General features: G+C 32.6%; 1 protein-coding gene across 2 annotated transcripts; it reads right to left on the minus strand.

The window, feature by feature from the left end:
• Window positions 1-2058: 2058 nt before the first annotated feature.
• LOC133326634 (myosin heavy chain 95F) lies at window positions 2059-23794 on the minus strand. Of its 2 annotated transcripts, XM_061535265.1 has the most exons (18): window positions 23597-23794; window positions 14778-14851; window positions 14581-14710; window positions 14356-14517; window positions 14014-14276; window positions 11130-11536; window positions 10323-11064; window positions 9828-10260; window positions 9521-9762; window positions 9351-9449; window positions 6493-6614; window positions 6191-6421; window positions 5786-5830; window positions 4926-5046; window positions 2962-3079; window positions 2780-2881; window positions 2616-2711; window positions 2059-2205 (listed from the first exon to the last, which is right to left on the minus strand). In XM_061535265.1, the coding sequence occupies exons 1-18, from the start codon at window positions 23775-23777 to the stop codon at window positions 2060-2062; spliced, it is 3714 nt and encodes a 1237-aa protein (XP_061391249.1). In that variant the 5' UTR covers window positions 23778-23794; the 3' UTR covers window position 2059. The 2 variants fall into 2 exon arrangements, with proteins under 2 accessions (XP_061391249.1, XP_061391250.1); XM_061535266.1 differs by lacking the exon at window positions 5786-5830.
• Between the last annotated feature and the right edge of the window lie 2473 nt (window positions 23795-26267).

A 26267-nucleotide genomic window follows, 5' to 3' on the forward strand; every position in this document is an offset into this window, starting at 1 on the left:
CTTTTAATAGGAGATTTTTAGTAATTTTCAAACCTTTTAATATTTCAGTTCCTAATAAGTTTTATTGATTTTTTTTGAAAATAGTTACAACTGTTATGAGCCATGAATGTTTACTATAACAGGTGATGGGCACAATTAGGCTATTTTCGGTCGTAACATTGCATATTGTTGAATGAAATTCGAAAATCAAATCACGGCCAAGTTTTGGTGTTTTAAAGGTTCTAACCGCATATTTTAACTAAATGCGGTATAAAATGGTCCATATATGAAGGTCCCGCCGGACGAAACAATATAAGGGAGCGATATCTAAATCTGAACCTATTTCTACAAAACTTGGCATGCATCAATCTAGACCTAATTCCATACTCTGTGCAAAACTTTGTCTTAATCGGACAAATATTGGGAGTTTGGCTCATCATTTATAAAATCGGAGGAAACTATATATGGAACCTATATCTAAATCTCGCCAGATTTCAACAAAACTTCGCATACATAATTTGGGACCTAATTCAGTACGCTGGGCAAAATTTTGTACCAATCGGCTTAAATGTTACTCTTTGGTGCTACATTTACATAAAATCGAACAAAACTATATATGGGAGCTATATCTAAATCTGAACTGATTCCAACAAAACTTCGCATACATCAATCTGGGCCTAATTCAATACTCTATACAAAATGTTGTCTCAATTGGACAAATATTGGCAGTAATTTTATTTACATAAAATCGGACGAAACTATATATGTGAGCTGTATCTAAATCTGAACCGATTTTCTCCAATTTCAATAGGGTTCGTCCTTGGGCCAAATAAGTGACATGTGCCAAATTTCATCCAAATCGGGTCATATGTTCGTAACAGGCAAAAGGAATCGAGATAGATCCATGGTTCCTTTTGAGAATTTGCATAGAATCACTTTCTGAGTCGATTTACGCATGTCCGTTAGTCCATGTATTTTTGTGAACAAAGTACAGGTACTCTGAACCACATATAAATTTAAATATTCTGCCTTTATATAGCATATTTTTAAAACTAATTAAAAAACATTATTGAAGTTTTTTGTTGCGATAATGAACCGATCAGAAATGCATAATGGATCTAATCATCATGAGATTTTTTATTTTCTGTTGTATTTTTTTCTGTTTGGAAACCACTTTTTGCTGCAGTTTACAAAAAATTAATTTCTTTAAGAAAATAAAAAAATCGTTTATTTTTATAGACATATTAATTTATTTATTTCTCTTATAAAATGTGTGTTTGTGTCCATTATATCATCTTTTGTTTGTTTATAATACTAGGTATCGAGATATTTATATATAATTACTTTTGATTTATTTTCTTTAAATGGTTTCAAATAGTTAAAATATAAACTATTATTGGAAAAAATTTATTCAAAACTATTACAAAAATAATTAATTGATGTATAAATTGTAAATGATAATACTTACAAGAATTAAATTGTATATATTTTATTTTAAAATAAATGAAATGATTTTAGTTTATATAATAATAGTGTAATAAAGAATGCCCGCTTTTGAATAAATATCAGTTTAATTCGTTTACAATTTTATTTTCGTTCTTTCAATTTTTTTATTGTTTTGATATATTAGAAATGATTTAAACATACATACATTTATTTATTATGTTGTTTTTCACATTAATTTGTTTGCGTGTATGTGGAAGGATTATGTATTTCGGTTTGGGGTGTCTACACTAAATATACTATCTACGATTTTTATATATATATAAGGGGAGTTCTTTTGTTGTTGTTGTTGTTTTTATACTGTGTAAAAATATGTAATGGTTTTGATTGATTTATTTTTGCCATTGGGATTTTTATTTAATATTTACGTTATTATGCAATTTGTTTCTGTTTTTTTTCTAATAATCAATTTAGATTTCCTGTTATATTTGCAAATAGTTTTTATTTAATTTTTGTTTTATTATTTTATAATTTTAAATTATAAATTTGAAATATGTTTGTGTCTTAATTTTTTTTGTTTGTTTTCATTATACACTAAAAATAATAATTTTAAATATATATTTGTTTTTAATTAAATTTATTTAGCACCTAAATTTTTATATGGTTTGCCACCATGTTTTTCCCATTCACGATTAAATTCATGTTCCAGAATTTCCGCACCACGTTTGCGGGTTAGGCCGGTCTCTTCTAAACTAAGTTCACACATTTGCATGTCATCAATACCTAAAAGGGTTTAAAATAAAAAGATATATTTTTTTTAATTTAATTTAATTTTAAAACTTAAAAATTTTTTAATAAATAAATACATTTTCAAATAAAATAAAGTTTTAGCATGGAGCTAGGAGTGTATATAACGTGATACAAAAATAAAAAAGAAATATAGAAATTCATCGATTTTCATTTCATTTTTAATGTTCTTTTAAAAGGACGGTGGCGCCAAGCGAGTTAATAAAAAATAAATAAATAAATAAATAAATAAACGAAATATTTTAATGAACATACGACCAATGTATGTACTTGAATTTAAAAATATCTGCTTTATTTCTATTGATAATGCAGAAGCATCAAATATGTTTGCTTCGAATTTCACTAAACTAGTATTTTAAAATTAAATAATGCAATTCTCCACAAACCTGCTGTCAATAGTATGGGTGGTTTATCTGCATGTAATTCCATTTGTCTGGCAATCCATTGTCCATCAAAGTGAGCATACCATAGACCACGTTTTGCTATAAAATGATAAATAAAATTAAATATATCATTTGAAAATTAATTTAAATCATAGGCATATTCTTACTATTTTCCGGAGCATTGGCCCTCATAAACGGTATACGGAAATAACGATGCTGGGCAGTTGTAATTTCTTGTTTAGGCTGTACCAATGGCGGGGCCTTAGAAGCTATTATATTATAGAGAGAGGAAAAAAAAAGAATTGAATTGATTTCCATAGAACATTATAAATAAGATTCGATTATATACCTGCTTCCATAACACTCTTTGGTGCTCGTTCGTTTTCATCCATGGTTGTACGTTTACGATTCTTTGCCTTCCATGCATGGTAGACCTTCAAGCGACGATGGAATTCTTGACGGCAAGCCTATAAATATTAGAAATATTTTAATATCTAATGTCAACAGCAGTTTAGCAATTTTAGTACGACTGGGTTTTTAAAAAATATTTGTTTCAGACAATAATGTGTCGATTTAGAAGGAATTTATCCAAACATTGCACATCGAATGATTTCGTTCATATTTAAGCTAAGTTTGAAGTTGGAATTATAGCTATCGACTAATTGAAATTATAGCTGCCATGAAACGAGACATGAATTTAGCTGCGGATTTTTGGTTAATATAAGAGTAAAAAACCTCGTCTCCAGATTCCCTGGTGCCAACTATAGAGGAATAAGTCTTCTTTCCATCGACAGCCCTATCCGTTCAGAGGTGTTTAGAGTCATGTCTGCGTTCGACATTCCTGCAGAATTAATAGGTCTATATAGCATAACTTTAACTGGCACAAGGTCAGCAGTTCAAGTCGGAAAGGACCTCTCGGAGTGTGACCTGTTTAACATCCTGCTGGAAAAGGTCATACGAGGGGCAAATGTGAACAGAAATGGCACTCTGTACACCAAACAACATGTTACTCGCCTATGCCGATGACATCGATATAAGTCGAGCATAGAGAGCGGTAACAGCCACCTTTGAACAAATTGAGAAGGGGTCTGCCAAAGATGGTTTGGCAGAAAATGGCGAGAAGAGCAAGCTGAAGGTATCAACGCGCAAGACGTCCAGTAGACACGGACCAACTATGGATCTTGAAAACAGATGCTACTATGGTCTGATTAAGTAATTCAAGAACAAGGCCTCGACTCGCCAGACCAAATTCACACTCTACAAGACGCTGATACTACCGTGGATCTGAAGCATGGATACTTGTGCAAGCAGATAAGGAAGCTCTTGGGTTTTTTTAGAGAAAAATTCTCCGAAAGATCTATGGGGCACAGGATCGACGCACCTGCAAATCTTTTTTAAGCTCGGCTTATGGAATAAACGTTCTGTCGCAAGCCAGCTAAGTAAGTAACATCTGTCCAATATGTATCTGCCCAGAATACAATACCTACTCTTACATTAGACCAGAAGATCTGTTGTAGCAGCCAATGGAAATAGACAATATTATAATCTTCACAATATAGCTAGAAGAGAGCCTAATATATGATAAGCCTTCATAACTACCACTGGCCTTTAACTTTGTGAGGAGCTATATTCCGATATTGAATAAAACGTTATGATAATTGATCCATATTACGATGATATCATAAGCAGCACTAGAATATGTAGACCCTGTACATATTTCAGTATATTTTCTATATCTAGCAACTCGTGTATACACTAGAAACTAATTCGGGCAATGTCTTCTCGGAGTAAACATTGTGTGACCAATCGAACAACCAATGGGTCCCATCAAAGTTTGGTTCCAATCGAACATTCCATTCGACTGTTATTGGATTTATACATTTTGCACATTTTGACCATTCGTGGGGGAGGTACAGAAGGAGTGCACCAATAGGTCCCATCTTAGAGTTTGATTTAGGCTTGGTAAACATAATAGATTGTGCAAAGTTTGGTTCAAATCCGACATTCTATTCGCCTGATATTGCATTTGTAAATATTGAAAATGTTGATCCTTTGTGGGGGAGGTACCAGAAGAAGTGGACTAATGGGCCCCATCTTTCTACTTGATCTAGGCTTGGTATAGATAATATAAAAGTGTATATACCCTCATTAGGCATTAAGCTGGAGCTATACAAATTTTATTTGGTTTCGAGTTACTGAAAAACTCTATATTGTGACGCAAGCATTTTGCGAAAAAAATTTTTTTCTTCTTGGATTTTACTAAATATTTTCAATTTTAGTGGTTAATTTCAAAATAAATTAAACTTGACTTACCTCAAGCAATTCAATATCACAGGACGTGTTAATTGCATCACGCAGTTCCGAATATTTCCACTTGGATAGATCGTATTTTTGTTTTCCCAAAGCTTGTTGTTGAGCGCGAACGTTTTCAGATCTTTGATGGTCAAAAATAAATATTATACAAAATAAATTAATTAATATATGTAATGAATATAAAAAATATTGAAATTAAATGAAACCAAAAAATGAAAATGCATTAATATGTTATCAGCGAGTTCAAATGAAAAATAAAAATCCTCTACCTTGTTTATAAATTTACAAATTCATTGACAGAAATTAAAATTTCATTAAAAACAAATATTTTTTATGTACAAAGTATAATGAAAAGTAAAATTTTTACAAAATTTTATGTTAGTTATGCTACTATGACTACTAAAATTGCTGAAATTGAAAACAAATACTATTTTAAACAAAAAATTCATATGTAATGATTTTAATAAAAATCTATGAAAAATTCTACCAAAAATCTAAATGATTTAGTAGTCAAATAAATATATATAGGAACCTGAACTCACTTCTGTCTTAAATAGCGAGATGCCAATTCTGAAACATCTCTTGTAAAACTTTTATTTGTTTTAGTAGAAATATTATTTTTGTTTTTAATTTATTATTTGTTTTGGTGTTGTTGGTGATGGCAAAATTGTGGAGAAGAAATTAGTAAAAAGTAATAATAAAATTAATTAGATTTTGTTTTTTTTTTAATTTGTAGCTCATAACCGATTTGTTAATATTGCTTAGATTAAATTTAAAGAGGAGGAGCAGTAGTTAGCACACAATAAAGGGGCAAAAGAAAAGTTGGTGTTTTTGTTGTTTTACTTATTTGTGGTATATACCTGATCAGTTTATTTGGACCCACTGGCGACATATCCGTTTGACCACTGTTGCAAAAAGAGAAACCAAAATAGTACATAATGTGGAATTTTGTTTGTTTTTGTTTGATTTGGAATTTTGTTGGTGTGTAAAATAGGGTGAATTCAGCCGTAGGAAGAAAACAATGTAAATAAAAATATACAAAATAACATATTTAAAAAAAATAATAACTGGACAAATTACAAAATTTTGTGTGTGTTTAATAAAAGTAAAAAAAAAAATATTTTAAATAATAATAATTCCTCCAATACAAAAATTTTGTACAAAAGGACAAGAACACAGGTGCATTTTGTTTTTGCATATAATTATTTTGCTTCAATTAAAGCTATTTACATTAAAAATTTTAGAATTGCAAATCTTGTACTTACTTTCTTATCATTGGCGGACTATCTTCAACTTGCCCGTTGGATTCGGTGGCCAAACGTAATGCCAATTCATGATCACGTCGTTCCTGTTCCAATTGTTGACGATATTTAGCATCGTCAATTGCTTCCTTTTCTAATTGTGCCTGCAGTGCCAAGGCTGCCCTGCGATCCTCTTCTTCTTGCTTGACACGTTGCACTTCTTCAGCCTTGCGACGAGACTCCATTTCAGCTTTACTGTAATAGGTAATTGAATTTTTTAATAATTTTTTTATTAAAGATTGTTGGATTTTTAATATTAAACTTACAGCCGTTTATTTTCTTCTTCCTCGCGTAAACGTCGTTCTTCCTCCTCCTTGGCACGACGTTCAGCCTCCAAAGCTTCCTGTATTTTACGCAAACGTTCCTGCTCTTCGGCCTGTTGTTGTTCCTATGGAAAACAAAAGGTTTAGTTTTTTTAATAGTAGATATGCGAAGGCTAAATAATAAATTATTTTTATTATATTACACAGTTTCTGTGGAGGAACAACATATTTTTGAACAGTTTTTCATGGGTCTACCTCAAAATACAAGTCATGGAATGTTTATATAATGTGGGAATAAGTCAAGCAATGCTAATTTGCCAATAATCCGTTGGCTGGTTGATTCCAGGAAAGTGGATTTTGCGAAGACAATTTGACTCTGGACAAATGCAACAAATTTTATGTGTTTCTCATACCATAAGAATCTACCAAGGCATAGGCTCCATATAAAAGTCCCGATTGATTATAAATGCCCTTCTCATGGTGGAGGCACACAAAGTTCTGCTGGTAGAACTTAATGACGTTTTTGCTGAACAAACACACACACTTAACCTCACGACTGAACTGCTTTTCAACTTGTCACGTGAGTTGTAGTTTTCAATTTGTATGAAATACATACAATTGGCAGGAACAAATTAAATAAAGTCCTGATTGTTTTAATAACTGTTTTTAATTGCAATATTTTTTCTTCAAACAAAAATTTAAATATTTCAAAAAACTACGTTTTATTAAATTGGTTTTATTTTGTCTGTTTAGACCAAAATTCGCAATGACAAAAATCTAATCTATGCGATAGGTACGTTTGATAATCCAATAATTTGTAAATGTTGTTCGATAAAGCTTAAAAGCTTTGCAGGTTCTTGGTAGGTAAAATATCTTATTAGAAAAAAATTATATATAGATCCAGGTTTTGACATAGCCCGCATATGTAAAAATTACTTTCAAATGATCACTGCCCATACAAGGCAAAATTCAAATAACAAAAATTAATTCAGCTGAGCACGGCTAGGGCTCGAACTTCGGAGCAACACAAATATTACCAGACCACTTAACTTCCAAAAACGGTAGCGCAAAAACATGTGTATACCATGGAAGCAATTGTTGGTGTGTGGATTAATTATCCATCGCTACAACAAAAATCTGCTTTGAAAAGGACTGTTCCTAGAATGAAGACAAATGTCGAACTTTGACAAATTGGAATTTAATTCGCATATGCAAGTTTCGCATCAGGGCGGAGTAAATACAAGTTATCAGCATACGACCTTTGTAAAGCCTCATAGCCCAATATGACTGATGAGCCGCTTCATCAACGGCGAAACGTGTCGCATAATGGTGTGTATGTAGGTTCTTCTCCTGGCTTTCCTTTTCATTGCAAAACATATATCATTAACTCGACTCAAAAGACTATAAATAATCACTTATACATAATATTTGATATTTTGGGTTCTTGCAAAAAAGGTTCAATACAGTGCCCGTCCATTTTAGATATTTTGGCATTCCAGATTCTTAGTGAGTACAAATCGATATACCAAGAAAAATGGCTATTTTGATTTTTATTAGGTATTTCCATGGTCCAAAGTGATTCTATTTTTCCATTTCGAGTTCTTAATGGGTGAAAATTTTCATAAAAAACTCTTCAAAAATTAATTGTTATGACATAGTCCCCATAATAAGAAATCACCTCATTTAAGGGTTTTAATAGTTCAAGCCTCAAAACATTTCTTCCAGAAGATAAAATACTATATGGTGGAAGATTAAAATAGGTAATTTTTTTAACATTGTTCATATTCCCAAATTTCATACATTCCAAATTTAAGGGTTCCAGCTCTATTGGTTCACATAATACAAAATTTTATAAAATTTAATACCCATAAGTACAAATTTCCAAAACTACATCCATACCCCAATCCTACACTCCAATAGTAATTATGATTACTGAATTCCATTTCAGAATTCCAGCTATATCGGAATTCTCCAAAATGTAATATATTAGGTTGGGGAAAAAGAAATCCATTATTTGCATATAAGAACTATAGGACTGTATTTAACATTAACTGTAGATGTGTGTGTCTCTTGTTTGCCAAATCTGGCCTTTTCTGGTCAATTGCTATCTTGAAACGGTCCAGTTGTTGACAGTAAAGATCAGAATTTAGCGTTTGGCCATTTGGAATCAACTCATAATAAATAACCCGCTTTCAGTCCCACCAAATGCATAGCATTCCTGGCCGTTAGTCCTGGTTTGGCCACCGTTTGAGGTGCTTCACTGCTCTTTGACCACGATCGTTTTCGCACAGGGTTATCGTATGTGATCCATATTTCATCTTCAGTCACCATCAGTTTAAGAAAAGGGTCTATCTCATTCCGTTTGGCTTCGCAAATGGAAATTCGATCCATCATATTTTTCTCTGATAATTGGTGTGGCACCTAAACATCGAGCTACTTATTGTTTTGTGTAAATGGTTTAAAACAGTTTTATGGTCGATTTTTAGCTCCTGGGCGATGTTACGACTGCTAACATGCCGGTCAACTTCGATCATTTCTTCTCCGATTTTATCGACATTTTCGACGACCGGCCTAATAGATTTCTTTTTCTCCAACCTAACCCCTAGAATTCTGTGTCCCGTGCACAAGAAAAGGAGACAAGACGATATGTGCCAACAATAAAGGAATATAAAGTTGGCACCACTGATGCCATCAGTTTTGAAATTCGAAGGAGAATAATGTTGGCCAACAGATGCTACTATGGTCTAAGTAAGCAATACAATATTGCCGAACATGGTCAATCAAATTGGAAGAATTGCGCAAAAGACCGACGCGCCTGGAAATCTTGTTTATGCTAAGTAAGCAAGTAATACAATACATACCTTCAGTTTAGTATTCAAATCCACCGTAATCTTATTCATATTAGCCATGATATTTGTGTACATGCTATCAATTTCACGAGGTGTAATTTTCTCGTTCACCTAAAAAACAAATATATAAACCAATTATATTTCTTTATATTAAAAATTAATTTCATATATCCCACACATACCTTAATCTTGCGTATACTTTCATCAATCTGTCGTTCAATTTCAGCAACTTCATTTAGAATAACTTCACGGCCATTTTTCAGACCGCCAGCAATTTCAATTGTCTTTTCGGCATTCGTACGTATTTTATTGATTTTAGAAATACCCTGGAAACGGGGACGATGATGTTTGCGGGCCAAGAAACCACGTACCGTGCTTTGGATGACCAAAACACATTTGTTGCGGTACTTAATACGATTGCGTACTGTATAACAAAAGAAATAAAATAATATTATTTTATTTTATTTTTCTTTTTCCACATTTACTTACACTTAATTACACACACTGCACCCAGTGTAGATTTTACCCACCGCGAGCGTATTAACCATTTCTTAACTTTGGCAACAATTGCCAAAAGATTTTCCGGATCTGATTTCATAATACGATCAAATTCTACAAATTTACCAGGCCGGAAGAATACCTTGGTTATACCGAATTTAAAATCTTTTGAACTTAAATTCAGCGATTGCAACATAGCCTCACAGAAGGTACGTGGTGGCAGTTTAGCTAATTCTGGTGGCAAGAATGATTTATACATATTATAGAGATCGGAGAAGGGTACACGTGAGGGATAACCATGTTCCATCAATTCCAATACGGATATGGTACCGGAACATTTTAGTTGTGCCAAGGCTAAGCCGCCTTCAAATTCACGATCAATCATTTTGCTGTTGGGTTTGATACAACGTATGAAATTGGTACCCTATAAAAATACAGGAATATTTATAACCCTTTGGAATATATTTTTTATTTAAAAGTACTTACATTCTTTTCCAGTTTCTCCATCAGTTCAGCCAATTGTGTCTTAAACTTTGAGCCGACTGAAATGAAATTCAGTTTGCCGCGAACAGATGTTGTTCCCGTGGAAAACAATGATTTCAATAGAGGATTTTCACATTCCTGCACTAGACCCTCCAGTGATGCATGCAGAGCATCATTATTTTTTTCAATAAATTGTTCCGTGTTATAACACACAGCTCCGGCGAAATGTCGCACCAAGAAACCTTCCTCATCGCGTAAAGTGCGATGAGCCTTAAGCCTCGATGAACGTGGCAGACCTAAACGGAAATGATTTGACCATGCCTTGTGTACTTCGGTGGTAAAATGTACTGCTGCAGGTTTTGGCAGTTTACTTTCCTCATCCAGTAAAGTGAAGATACCATTTGATTTATTTTCAATAAGATCTATAATATCTTGATTATCGGTAAATGTAATTTCAGGAACATTAAGACCTTCACGTTTATACAATTCTTGTTCATTTTTCAAAATATTATCGTTGAAGAACTTTTGCAGCTTTTCATTACAGTAATTAATGCAAAACTGTTCGAAGGAGTTAACAGTGAAATATTCAAAACCGGCAATATCCAAAACACCGATATAGAAATTGGACGCCTGGAATGGTATGCTTTGATTGATCAAAGCCACAATGCGATCGAATAGGCGGCTGTAAATGGCCTTGGCTAGGGCATCACGGGCATTTGAGGCTTCATAGATTTTTAGGGGGACCCTGGCAAAATAAAAAAATAACATTAATTTCAAAATATATAATACAACTTATTAACCTGAACTTACATAATTACTGTTCCCTTGAAACCGCCACCTTTACTTTGCATAACACGTGAAACCAATGCCTGCCTCAATTCATCGGGATCGACACCCAAAAGGCGACATGTTGTAGTCAGAGATTTTTCTGACGATTGTGAAACCTGACAACCACCTCGTACATCATCGGGTATCTCTTCAAATGAGATATTGCCCAAATGCAATACAGCTGCAACCAACGAATAAATCTCCAATTTTTGTACTTCACTCAAACCAAGACGCCCTAGTGCTTTATCCAAATTTTGAAAATGATTATAATCATCAATAATGGGATCCTTCAGAGGTCCATTTTTGAGATGTGAAGCTGATTTTTGTGTTGAAGGTATTAGCTGCTCGGTCTTGCCATTGGCAAAATACTGTGTGCAGCCGGAGAGGTACTGAAATATATAAAAATAGAAGAGCAAATTAAAAAATAATAAATAAAGAATATATAAAACAGAGAGGTTTTATTAATCAATTGGAAGCACAAATTCAGAATTAAATAATTTATAGGACTATCGAAGGCGAATGGAGGTTTCTAAATAAATATTGTTAAGGACTGAATCAATAAGAGTGTATTTAAAAAAAAAAAAAAAAAAAATAAAAATAAATAATAATAATTACAGAGCTATAAGGGCGGATTTTTAAAGAAGAAGGAATATCAGGGCTATAAGCGTGGATTTTAAATGAATATTTTTTTACGGACTATCTGGGCTATAAGAGCGGATTTTTAAAGAATAAATTTTTAAAGACTATCTGGGCTATAAGCGTGGATTTTTAAAGAATAATTTTTCAAGAACTATCTGGCTATAAGCGTGGATTTTTAAAGAACTTTCATGGCTATAAACGTGGATTTTTAAAGAATAATTTTTCAAGCACTGTCATGGCTATAAACGTGGATTTTTAAGGAATAATTTTTCAAGGACTTAATGGGCTATAAGCGTTGATTTTTAAATAATAACTTTTAAAGGACTGACAAAGCAATAACGTCGATTATTAAAGAATAATTTTTCAAGGTATATCCGGGCTATACGCGTGGATTTTTAAACAATACATGTTCAAGGACTATCTGGTCTATAAGCGTGGATTTTTAAAGAATATTTTTTTAAGGAATATCAAGGCTATAAGCGTGGATTTTTAAAGAATATTTTTTGAAGGAATATCAGGGCTATAAGCGTGGATTTTTAAAGAATATTTTTTGAAGGAATATCAGGGCTATAAGCGTGGAATTTTAAAGAATATTTTTTGAAGGCATATCAGGGCTATAAGCGTGGAATTTTAAAGAATAATTTTTCAAAGAATTTTAGATCTACAAGCGAGGATATTTAATGAATATTTTTTCAAGGACTTTCAGATCTACAAGCGAGGATATTTAATGAATATTTTTTCAAGGACTTTCAGATCTACAAGCGAGGATATTTAATGAATATTTTTTCAAGGACTTTAAGATCTGTAAGTGCCGATTTTTAAAGAAAAAATTTTTGAAGGAATACCAGGGCTATAAGAGTGGTTTTGGAAAAAGTATCAGGGCTATTAGAGTCGATTTTTCCACGGAGTATGAAAGCTTAAAAAGTGGATTTTTAAAGTGTCATTTTGTAGGACTATCGGAGCAATAAGTAAGGATTTTTAAATAAAAACATTTCAGGAATTTTTTAAAAATTATTTTTCAATGACTATCTGAGCTATAGGAGTGGATTTCAAAATAATATTTTTTCAAGGACTATCGAGCGATAGAAGTGAATTTTTAAAAAGTCATTTCTGGAGGACTATCGCAGCTATAAGCGTGGATTTTTAAGAATATTTTCGTGAACTATTACATCAATAATCGTAGATTTATTTAAGCATATTTTTCAAAGACTATAAGAGATTCTATAAGAGCTAGAATAATAAGCCTATTTTTTTAAAGAATTATATTTAAGGAGCATCAGAGCTGGAAGCATGGCTTTCTCACGAATAATTTTCAAAACCGGTCTGAGCCACAATTGTGGATTTTTTAAAGAATATTTTTGCAAGGACTATGAGAGCTACAATGTTGAATTTTTTAATGAATATTTTTGCAAGGACTATCAAAGAACAATGGTGAATTTTTTAAAGCATATATATTTTAAGAACTATCAGCGTTTTAATTGAGGATTCTTAAAGAAAAAAATTCCTAAAGTTTTAGAGGTACAATCGAAGAACCATAATCGTTGAATTATCTTAGTAACAAATGGTGGGTTTTTAAAGGATATTTTTCAAGTGTTGCCAGAGGTACACTTTTGGATTTCACTTCAAATAATTGCAGGAAGTGAATGGGAAATAGATCACCTAGAATATTTCAACCTAGATGTTAAGTTGTCTTTAACATTTATTTTCCTCATATATTAGATTTACTATCATTTAAGGTCACTTATATCTTATTTGACATTAAAAGTCACATTCATCTATTTGATAAAATTATCGTGCTCCAATTTTCTTACAGCCTGACAGGTGTTAATTACACAAAGTCAACAATGGGCCAAGAAACATATTTAAAAAAATGAATTCAGACTCTAATCTATTTTCTTGAAAATAAATAATTATCTAATAAGAAGAAAATATCATTCCGTCTTATCTTAAATTCTCAATCTCCTTTTTTGTGATAATCAAACAATTTGTAAATTCTACCTCCCATACCAACACCCGAAACAACTGACTAATGACGTAAAAAATGCAAACATATAATCACGGGAGAAGATATTGAAAGAACGAACAAAACAACAACAACTGAGATAACATATTAAATAATTATTTAGAGGAAAGACCAACAGACGACATAAGCAGATAAATATGGTTGAGGTGGTTCCGACAACTTCACCTAACTCACATTGCTTTCGACTACTCTACAACTACTTACCCGATAATCATCTGGTTTGCCTAAGTTTAATTTATCACGCAATTGTTGCGGCGCTCCAGCCAATAGCATATAGAAAACATGATAGTTACGTTCTTCGGCACTTTGCGAACAAATGCGACTTTTCTCCAACAGATAATGGGAAATATAACCGCCGACCACTTGACATTTAGCATCGTAGTGAACTTCAATGAATTTACCAAAACGTGATGAATTGTTGTTGCGTGTTGTTTTGGCATTACCGAAGGCTTCCAGGACGGGATTAGCTAAAAACAATTAGAAGAAAAGGAAGGAAGGAAAGGATTGTTAAAATTTCTTAAATAAATACAATTTGTTCACACATACCATCCAGGATTTTTTGCTCTATGGGCCCGGCACTGTCATGCGAGTGACACAAATATTTCAATAAATATTTTGTTGATTCTGTTTTACCAGCTCCCGATTCACCAGATACAATTATCGATTGGGATTCTTTGTATACGCGCATATCGCGTATAGCTTTATCGGCTAAAAAATAAGAAGAAAAATGAATTAATATCGAAATAAAAATTTCGATTTCTTTCCCTCTACCTATGGCAAAAACATGAGGTGGCAATTCACCCAAGGAACGTCCATTATATTTTTTAATTGTTGCAGGTGCATAGAGATCTGTAATTTCACGATAGGGATTTATGGCTATTAAAATATTGGCCACATATGTCTGCAAATAGTAGAAAAAATGTATTTAGTTAACAAATATATTTTGTATTCAAATTCTGGGTACTTACATAGATTTTGTCCTTGTAATATCTTGTCTTTAAATTATCCAAAAATGTGGCTTCGTTTAGCAGCATCAATTCACCTGAAATAAAGAAAATAAAAAAGTATTGAAAATTAATAACATAATTATTTTAAATATAATTTTTATAACGGATTGAAAATATAAGCATTTTTTTAATGTTTTAATAAATTCTATGGACTACCAATACTGTCATTTTAAGAATTATTTGAGGTAAGGCGTGGATTTTAAAAATAATATTTTTTAAGACTATACGAGGTATAAGCCTGGATTTTATAAATAATATTGTTTGAGGACTATTCAAGTCCTGAAGTGGGGATTTAATAAATACTATTTTCTGAGGACTATTCGAGGTAGAGGCGTGGATTTTTTAAATAATATTTTTTAATGACAATAAGCGTGGAGTTTTTGATGAACCTTTTCCCAGGACTAGCAGGGCTATAAACGTGGATTTTTAAAGAACAATTTTATAGGACTATCAGTGCCATAAGCGTGGATTTTTTAAAGAACAATTTTATAGGACTATCAGTGCCATAAGCGTGGACAGTCAGAGCTATAAGCTTAGATTTTTTAAGAATATTTTTCCAGGACTATCAGAATTTGTTTTCAAGGACCATCCAAATAAAATAAAAAATATTTTTTTTTTAAATCTCACTCTTTAAAAAAAATATTACCATTTTAAAATATATTCCACATGCATTAAAAAAAAAAAAAAAAAAAAACAAGAGACCATAACCGATCATAATCTGCTGATTATGCATAAGCAGCAATTCATTTTGGCATTTCATTTCGGCCTTTCTTTATTTATCAATTTCATTCAATTTCTATTTGTTAACCATAATAGTAAAAGTGGAGTAGTCGTATTTTTTGTTTTAAAAAATCTGTAAGAAAACAATGATATTTCTATGTTTGTACATTTATGTGTCACTTCTACATGGCTTGCCTGGAGTATAATAACCACACCGAAAACCTTAACAATGAATATCTCCACTCCACTCTACGACAACTCCACTCAAGACGACAACTACGATGATGTCGTCTTCATTGACAATGCAAATGCATGCTGTTTCTAGAAGAGAGGAGTGAACAAAAAAAAAAAAAACGTGACATTTCTATAGTGAAGTCAACAAGAAGAGGAAGGAAGAACCAAATCGAGCTGAATGACGATGAAGAAATCCAACAAATACAACAAATTGTTCATTAAGAATTCATTGACTTTGTTTTCTAGCTTTGCCCTAAAAATCACCGCATTTGCCGCATTTAAGGCAGTTAGTCACTTAGTCCGTCAGTCAGTTACCATTGCTACTGGCTGGGCTGAAGTCAACAAACGAAATGAAAATAGAAAATAATAAAAAAATGAAACCAAATGACTGGGAAGAAATCGTCAAAAATGGATATAAACCAAAACGTGATCTACATAACATTATTTTTATTTATTTACATTTTGTTTTTATTGTAAGAAAATAATTTGACTACGTCTACTACCATCAGAATGCCAGTCAGCAACAGACGACAACCCGCCACACAAATATAGTCACATCGTTTAGATATTTAACCCAATTTATTTTTATAACAAATTTGCCTTAAATTTGTTTCGTTATTTTTATTATTATAGAAATGTGAGTATGTCGTTACGACCCCATATAAATGAAATATGTGTATGGTTGTAGTCTGACGGGTAAAATGCACATCGTTATTATTTGACATTTTCATAAATTGCAAGAACGATTTCAAAAAAAATTGTTTATCAGTATTTGCATAAATTATAATTTAAGTCTTGAGAGCGGGTTCGGCAGGGGGTTTTAATGGATAATTGAAGACAAAGCGAGAAAGTGAACGAACAGAATGTCGCTAAGGCAAATCGAAAAAATTTTCTATAGACAGAAAACTTTCTGATTTCTTTAAAGCTTGGATTATTTAAAGAGTATTTTTTGAAGACAATCATACCCATAAACGTTTTTAGGGATTATCAGATCCATAAGCGGGGATTTTTTAAATAATGTTTTTGAAGACTATCAGAACCCTAAGCGTGGATTTTTAAAAGAATAATTTTAAAAGACTATCGAAGTCTTAAATGTGATTTTTTTAAAAAAATAATTTTCAAAAATTATCACTCCCATAAGCGTGGATTTTTTAAAGAACATTTTTCAAGGACTATGCAAGGCGCGGATTTTTTTGCAGAATATTTTTTCAGAGACTACCCCAAGGCGTGGATTTTCTGAACAATATTTTTTCGAAGGCTACACCAAGAAGTGGATGTTTTAAACAATATTTATTCAAAGACTACACCAAGACATGGATTTTTTAAGCGTGGAGTGTGAATTTTAAAAATATATATTTTTCAAGGACTATCGGGCCCATAAGCGTGCATTTTTTAAACAATATTTTTCAAGGACTATTATTAGACCCATAAACGTGGATATTTGGAAGACTATTTTTCAAGGTATATAAGACCTATAAGCGTAATTTTTTTAAGAATACTTTTTTAAGTCTATCGGACCTATAAGCGTGGACTTTTAAAGGATATTTTTTAAGGACTATTAGACCTGTAACCGTGAATTTTTTGAAGAATAATTTTCAAGGCTATTGACAGATTTTTATGGCCATTAAAAAAAAGTTGTAAGGCTATTAAAAGATTTTTAGAGCCATTAGCACGAATTAAAAAATATGTTTTACGGCTATTAAAGGATTGCTAGAACCATTAGCATGAATTAAAAAATAGTTAAAGACTATTAACGGATTTTTAGAAACATAAGCGTGGATTAAAAAAATGAATACCCTAAAAGGATTTTTAGAACCATAAACGTTAATTTTTTTAAAGAATATTTTAGGGTGTTTTTAATATGAGCTATCAGAGCTTTAAACGTGGACTGCTATCAGAGCCTTTTTATAAGGAATATCAGATCATCATATGTGTATTTTTTAATAATATTTTAATGCCTATCAGAGCAAGGGATGTTCACAGAGGGTGGTGGTATCCCAGGGGGTCTTCTCCGAAATAATTTTTTTTTTGCGGAAATTTTATTTTTAAAACTGAGAAAATGTCATATCCTATGAAAGAGCAACCTCTTCCGGTACCTATCTACAGATTGTCAACTATTTGATAAAAACATATACTTCATATAAAGCGATTCATAGCATCTATGTGAAATTCCGCAGTTCTCCGCAAACCATGTACTGGGGGTGTACATTTGTCGGCAACCTCGACTGAGGTATTTCTAATTATATACAGTATTTTTCGGTTAATTGATCCTACGGTTAATTGGTTTCCACGCTTAATTGAACCACATGATGGTGCAAAAAATATTTCATAGGAAAATACATGTACATTTTCTCGGATAATGAAACCCTCTTAATTGATTTTCCCGCTTAATTGGTTCAAAATTCATGTCATAAAAAAAATTTCCTTTCACTTTTCACCGGTTAATTGCACAATAATAATTGAAAAATAATCTGCAATTTTTTTACATACATATTTGACATAATTTGTGAAAAGACTATGTTTATTGCTAAGGAAAAACTTCGACAAAGCGTAATTTGTATTTGACGTTGGATTTTTTTAAATCATTAGTAGTTCCAATTATACGTGATTACTGTATTTGAACAAACTATTTAATTAAGCGGGTTCGGATAATTGGTTCCTCAGTTAATTGAACGAAAATTTGTGCAAATTTTTATGTGCAATTAACCGAAAAATACTGTATAAGAACTTTATACTGAGATTTTTAAGCATATTTTGTTAGAGCTAGAAGACGTATAGACGGAAGTCCCTTAACAATTAGTCCATAGCTGGAATATCTATCTTAATTAAAGACTTTCCGCATGTCTTCTATGTATGGTTCGTTACAGGTCGTCTACAGACAGGAGATATTATATAAATCTTCTATAGAGTTTCTACATGTGCTAAACTTTATACAGCTTTTCAAGTGCTTGGAGATCTTCTGTAACAGAGGATATTTAATTTCCAAAATGTCGCTAATCACGTCTTAAAAAAAAAAATCTGATACATAATCTATCGGTAGAAGATGTTCATATCTCGATAGTTTCTAGAAGTCTTCCATTGAAAATTGTGTGAAGGTATTCTATTTTTGATGTCTTCCAATGTGTATTTTATAGCTAGAGAAACTTTCTCGAAGTCCTTTACTATATTGTCATATGTTTTGCTCAGCTAATATGACTTGTATTCTATAGATGAAACACATTTCTGAGGTCTTTATTTAAAGATAAAAGACCATCTAGATGTCTTCTATGAAAGCTCTGCAGCAGATAATCTATAGACAGAAGACATTCTACAAGTCTTAAACTTAAGATCTTTGAGATATCTTATCATACAGATGACCTAATGGAGGTCTTCCATATTTTGAAGTCTTTAAACAGAGGTTTTCAGGAGGTATTCTATATTTATAAGTCATCTTAAATGTCATTTATAGCAAGAATAACATTCTAGATATTTTCAAAATTTTCCCTGCACTCCTTATAAACAGCTGTTGTATATTCTTATAAACATTTTATGTACTTCACTAATCAACTTTCCATTTCATTTAATGAGCTTTAATAATAAAACCCTACTTCCCTCCCTCTTAATTGATAACAATTGTTAGAGGGAATCATAAATTTAACTTTCCTTAAAACGTGCCCCAACCAAAACAATTTCCAATTAGCTTTGTCATAAAATAATTTCTAATCAATCTGAATTTTGAATGCGATTTCATTTTCAAACGATCGTCATTAAAAACACACAAAAAATGTTACAAAAATTTGCATGACATCTTGAAGCCACATTTACATTACCCGCATCCAGCGGCAGCAGCAGCAACAAAAATACCCAAATGAGATGAAGATATAATAAATGTATCCATAAAAAAACAAGAAACAAAGAAAAAAAGAGCGAAGTAGTTTAAAACTAAACGTATAAATCGTGCATAATAACACGAAATTATCATAATTTTCCACAACAGAAAACATGAATAACCAATGACTCTGACTGACTGACTAACTGACATAAATGGAATGGATGAACTGAAAGAAAGCTGGCAAAAATCTATGAATGTAACTGCTCCACAACAACAACAGCAACTATTAAATAGCAACAACACATTATTGAAATGAAATATGGAGTCATATTAAAATGAAATGGAAAAACTAACTAAACTACCAACAAATATCACCATGCCACACAACAATTGCATTGTTGTTGTAAAACCACCACAACAACAATGATGATCATCAGAAAAAATTGACAATAGAAAAGTGATTAAAGGAAATGGGGCTGGAGGAAAAACGACTAAAAAAACACCTAAAGTCAAACATGATTATCCGGCCACTACCACCACCACATTAAACTTTTTTAAAACGTGTACAAAAAAATAAACATGCCAGTTTGTCTGTCAGTCCGCCTGCCTGTGGAAGTAAACATGCATTCACATTATGCTTTCGAGCATGGCTACATCTAACAAAGTTTGTTTGCCATTGTTACAAATCATTGCAGCATATCGGTCAAACTTTCAGTCGGCATGCAAAACTGACTAACTGACGACGCATATTCTGCTTAGTTTGGAGTAGGGAAAATATGGTTCATGGTAGATCAAGTCGAGTCCATAATAAACAAATTTCGAGTTTATTTGTTGTGTGCAGATAATGTTAAGACCTAACCGAAGTATGGTAACGACTTTGAAAAGATTGCCAAAAAAGGAGATAGGTGTGTGTTTTACGAAAGAAGGCATTAAGTCAAAAGGACATACCATGTATTACTTTACATAAGTATTTCTTATCCTTATGCAAATAATTTGATATACAACTTATAAACCAAATGTTATGGACTATTTGAATTGGGATACCTTCCCAATGTTATCATCACAATTTCGATATTTGGTGGAAACAATTTAATTAAATATAATATAAGTGAAAGAATGTGGACAGAATCGAAATACCCTGGAAAGGGATAGACTCAAAATTAACTTTCATGGAACATCTTGACAAAAGGATGACCGAATTCCTACGACATTTCGTTGATCTTACATCAGACCCATAAATGTCGGATTTTTAAAGAATTTTCACTTATGTCTCGAAAAAAATTTGTAACTAGAGAGAATTTTAGAAGTCATCTTATCTTATATATATATATATATATATATAATATTTAGAGGTCGCCTTATTAATTCATCGTCTTACATGATGTGTTCTGTTGAAGTCCTGCTACTGTTTCTATATCACAGATTATTCATAACTGCACGATTCGTATCAAAAAGACCTTCTAAAAGTCTTCTACAGAATGTCTAAATATTTCGATTTGCAAAGTTTGGATCAAAGCTGGGAAAAGTACTAGGAGTGGGTCAACGGGTTCGATATTTAAGCCTGAAATTGGTATATAGATTTACAAATTTTCAAAATGTTTACCTTTGTCGGGGAGGTACTAGAAGGAGTAGGTCGATAGTCCCACCTTCCAACATTATACAGGCATGGGTAAAATATTCGATTGTACAAAGTTTAGTTTAAATCGGACTATCCGCATGATATTATAAAATTAATTTTCAGTAACATTTTGATAATTTTGTGGGGGAGCAACCCGAAGCAGTGGACCGGTGGCTCACATTTTCCAAATCGAATTAGGTTTGAAATAAATATTATAATATGCATATTTAGCATCAAATCGGATATTCCACACCATTTGTATTGGAATAACAAATTAAAAAATGGCAGTGTGGGGAGAAGGAGTAGACCCATCTTCGGACATAATCTAAGTAAGGTAAAAATATTACGTTGTGCAAAGTTCCGATAACATTTGATGTTCGGTTCGCTTCATATGAGATGTACAAGTTTTTATAATTGTTACCCTTTGTGGGGGAGGTACTAGAAGAAGTGGTTCGATAGGTCCCATCTTTCAATTTTATACAGTCATGTTTAAAATATTAGGCTCTGCAAAGTTTAGTTTAGCCCGTTCACGTCATATTAAAAAGTAAGTTTTCAGCAAAATTTTGACCATTTTGTGGGGGAGAACTCGATCTATGTTAGAATAACCATTTGCAAACTTTAAATGAAATCGATTACTCTATTCGAGAGTTATTGTGCGCACCAGGCGGCTAGACAGACAAACGGAGGGGCGGACATGTGAAAAACGACTTCAAATTGTCTCAAAACCGGATTTGGTCCAAAGAATCAATGGGTCTAAAACAAATATTTTGTTTTAGCCATGTGGCTGAGCATATAAAAATGTTGACCATTTTTTGGGAAGGGTATGAGAAGTATTTGACCGATATATCACATATTCCAACTTATTATGATTATTAAAATGTTTACCATTTTTTGCGGTTTTAAATACCGATGGATTTCATTTTCAGACTTAATATATGTCTGTTAAAAATATTTACATACTATTTTAGAAAATGTTGCCGCTTTGTGGGAAAGGTATGGGTAGATTTGAACCGATAGTTTCCATCGCCTGAAGATGGGTCCCAGTTTCACATTCGATCTAAGGTTTGTAGGAAATCTTACGATATACAAAGCTTGTACCAAATCACATCGAGAGTAATTTTTAAATCGATTTTAAATATTCCGTAACGGATTTTTTCTAAAGGCACTTGGGGTCTAGAAACCAATAAGGCACATTGTTGATCTATCCAATTGTATTTACCTTCATTAGCATTGATGTTAAAGGACGACCTTTTTAAATCGACTCCAAATTGTCTAAAACAGTTTTTTTCTGAAAGAAACACAAGTTTAAACCTATTTTTTGGATAAAACGGATGATGTAAAAAGTATCCGCTAAGGTGTTTCAAAAGCAAGCTATGTCTGTTAAAATTACGATAGAGATCGCAATATTAAAGGTAATGCTTTAAGGTTATGTATACACATTGCTAATACTGCTGGAATATTTAGTGGACCGATATATTCGCCCATGTTTAGGTAGGTTATAGTCGGGCAACCGAAAGGGCTGTACATTGGAAACTGATGTACATATGCCGAAAATGATCAAGGATATAGGTTGAAGATGTAAGCTTCATTTGCCAAACATAGGTGGCTCTCATTGGGTTTTTGGACAGTGAGAAATATTTTTACCGAACTATTATAATATAGATGCCTTCATATAAAATGTCCCACCTCATTTTCGGTATTTTTTAAGTTTTAGTCGGATTTTCTCACCGAAATTTCCGAACATCGCGAAATTTTACATGGAGAAGGCGATCGGGTCAAATCATTTGCATTACTGTTATGATAAAGATCGGTCAATATTTAGCGGGTCAAATGAATCCCGACCTTTGTGTGAAGTTTTGTGATAAGTCGATAGTATTTCCAAAGAGGAGTGGTTGATCTTTAAAGTGATACCAATTATATTACATAATATTTACAGGTGTCTACGAATTCAGATATTATTTAGTAACCTATTACCACATTAGAGTGCGGTAATGTCGCGCTGATAGCTGTGAAGTTCCAGTTATGGTCTAGGACAACGCCTATAATTTTCGGTGATAAATAGATAATAATTTGTAGTTGATATTTTTTGTGTTTTTTTCGAGTTTGTTCTACAGGCCGGCTGAACATGACACGGATTTTACATTTTATGAATTTTATTTTATATCTAATATCCATAATTTCTATAATTTGTATCCACACAAATCGCAGTACAGCGGCGGGAACTGTATTTTCTTTTATCACTTCAAAATGTTAAGTATTCAAATTAATCACCTAATTTGTTTACAATATTAGATGAGTCACAATTAATTTTTGTTTCCATGGAAGAAAGATTAAATAAAATATTTCGAAAAATCAAATAAATTTTCAAACTTAAACAGCTAAAAAATGTGTACTTACAATTATCATCATGATCCTGTGGTCCATCGCACGACGAAAATATATCATCCATGTGACATGATCGTTTGGGATATTTACGATCGAGTGGTGTCACTTCAAAATCTTTCGCACCAATTTCTGATATTCGGCACTGTATATAGCCCTCGACGGGATCACGGGCCCACACAAGTTGTGTGTCCATTTTGCGAACTGGAAATACAGGAAGAGATAAAAACAAAGGTTAAAAAAACTATTTCCAAAACATGTTAACAACCAACAATCAAATTATACATTTTATTTTTAAAATTCCAGTGAAACGAACAAAAAAAAAAAACGCACAGAGGAATGCCGAAAAAAATGATCAGAGATACTTCTGTGGTACAGAGGAAGAAAAAAATAATATAATGAACAAACAAAAGCAAAACACAACACAAATTTTGTAATCTTATCAAAGAAATGAATTCAACAAAAACAACACCAACAACAAGTGAATGTGTGTTGTATCGTAAGTACCCAACAAGTATCTAAGTCGGTAGGTATGCATGTACATATGTACATACGAATGTATGTATAAATGTTTGTATGCCAGTAAATGAAAAGTAATGTCAAGTCTATATGGCAGGTGACACAGCTGATGAAACAAGAAGTCAAAAACAGAAAAACACAACAACACCATCAACTAAGTAATCATCAAATGTTCGTTCGATCATTTAATTTTTTTTCGTTCTTTCTCTTTGATTCTTTTCTAACTTCTTCTCATGTCATTTCGTTTCATTTACGATTTTTCTTTATATTCCATTCACTTCTCATCCATTCTTCATTTTTTTGGGAGAATGTTTTCTTACCGGTATATTTTTGTTAAATTAAAAAAATGAAGAAAAAATAAAACAAAAAACACTACAACAAAATAGATTTCCTTAAACGTAACAAAACGAAATAAATTGTTAACCGGCGAACGTATAAATTTAGACTAAATGAGCCACACAACTCTCGGGTAATAACAACCCAACAGGCAGGCAGCTCTACCTTCATCGATTCAGCGGAAAGAGAGTTAATTTTTGTTTCTAGTGTTTTGACGGGTTTTTGTTCTGAGTCACACACACCCGTACGCACATACACAAAATGCAATAGAGAGGAGTCATATCATGAATTTATTTGTTGATATCAACAAAGAAAACTGGTTGAGAGTAAATTATTTACTCTGAGTGAAAGAACAACGTCATCATTGCTCAGGTAGTTAATCGAGAGATACAAAAATAACAAGAAAGAGAATAGTTTGAGATTATGTTTACAAATGTTTGTTTGGGAGTACAATCAGATTATAAACCGGGGAGTTAATCAAAATATACACAAACAGTAGTTTTATACGACGTGGCTACAGGTAATTTAAAGTAGAGTTCAAAGAAACTAAATTAATCGAAATGTAAATATTGTCCAGATTTTTAATAAAATTACATAATTTCAGATTATTTCTCCCTTGATTGTTAGAATAGGAATTGAGAAGAAAAACAATCATTAATAAATCCAAATTATAAAATAAATGGAAAGCATATTGAATTCTGCCAATTTATTGAATGATTTAGGCATGAACAAAAAGAATGCTGGATTTCCTAATCTTTCCTATGATCTAGACAGATGTGCCCGACTGGTGTTTCCATTATAATAACAAATAAATGAACAAAGTAAAGACCACAGCTATGGACTAATCGCCCTCATCGATATAACCCTCACTAACATGGACGACTCTGGGGTAAGGAATTGGGAAGTATCTGAGAAATGTTCATTTTCGGACCATATATTGATATTTTTCCAGATTCCCACCTCAGGAGGAAAACATAAGCCTTATAGGAATCATCGGAAGACAAACAGGAACAAATTTAAAGCCAAAACAGCATCCTCAACAATGTCACGGACACTCTTTTGAAGAGCTATAATGTCCTTTAACGTGCCCTGGGAAGAGATCTCAGCCAGTATGGTGGTCACAAAATCTTGTATTCTTGAGGAAGGCTGCAAGGAAAGCATATAATAGAGCTAGTAAGACAAAAATAAGTACAATAGGTACAAGAGTGGAATAAAGAAGGCTAAACGTGAGTCTTGGGCCTGCTATAGTGAGTCAATCGAAGGAGTTAACAAAGCGGCCAGATTTCGAGGAATACTATCTAAAGATCCAAAGTCTATAGGTAGTATTAAGCGAAGTGGCGGGACGTAGAAAAACTCTGGTAATGAGATTCTTGATCTTATATCTTTAACCCACTTCCCTGACGATGTGCAGTGTACGCATCGGTTTATGGTTCGAACCAGGGAAGAGGAGAAGCTGATAAAAAACACTATAAGCTACCCAAAACTGGTATGGGCGATAAATAGTTTTCAACCCTACAAATCCCCAGGCCCAGATGATATAATAACAGCCATGCTGCAACACGCTGATGAACGATTATTAGCCACTCTGCAAGTCATTTTTAGGGCTTTCCTACTCTTATCGTACATACCTAGCCTATGGAAAGAGGTAACAGTTACCTTCGTCCCGAAAGCCGGGAAACCGAGTCATACGCTACCAAAGGATTACAGACCGATTAGCTTCTCTTCCTCTTTACTCAAGACTTTAGAAAGGTTACTAGACTCAGAAATTAGGAACACTATTGACCCAAACAATATTAGCAACTCCCAGCATCGAAAGGCAAGTCAGTGGATA

Source organism: Musca vetustissima, unplaced genomic scaffold, assembly GCF_032173495.1.
Source record: "Musca vetustissima isolate MV318-11 ecotype Yass unplaced genomic scaffold, APGP_CSIRO_Mvet_v1 utg22059, whole genome shotgun sequence".
NCBI lineage: Eukaryota > Metazoa > Arthropoda > Insecta > Diptera > Muscidae > Musca > Musca vetustissima.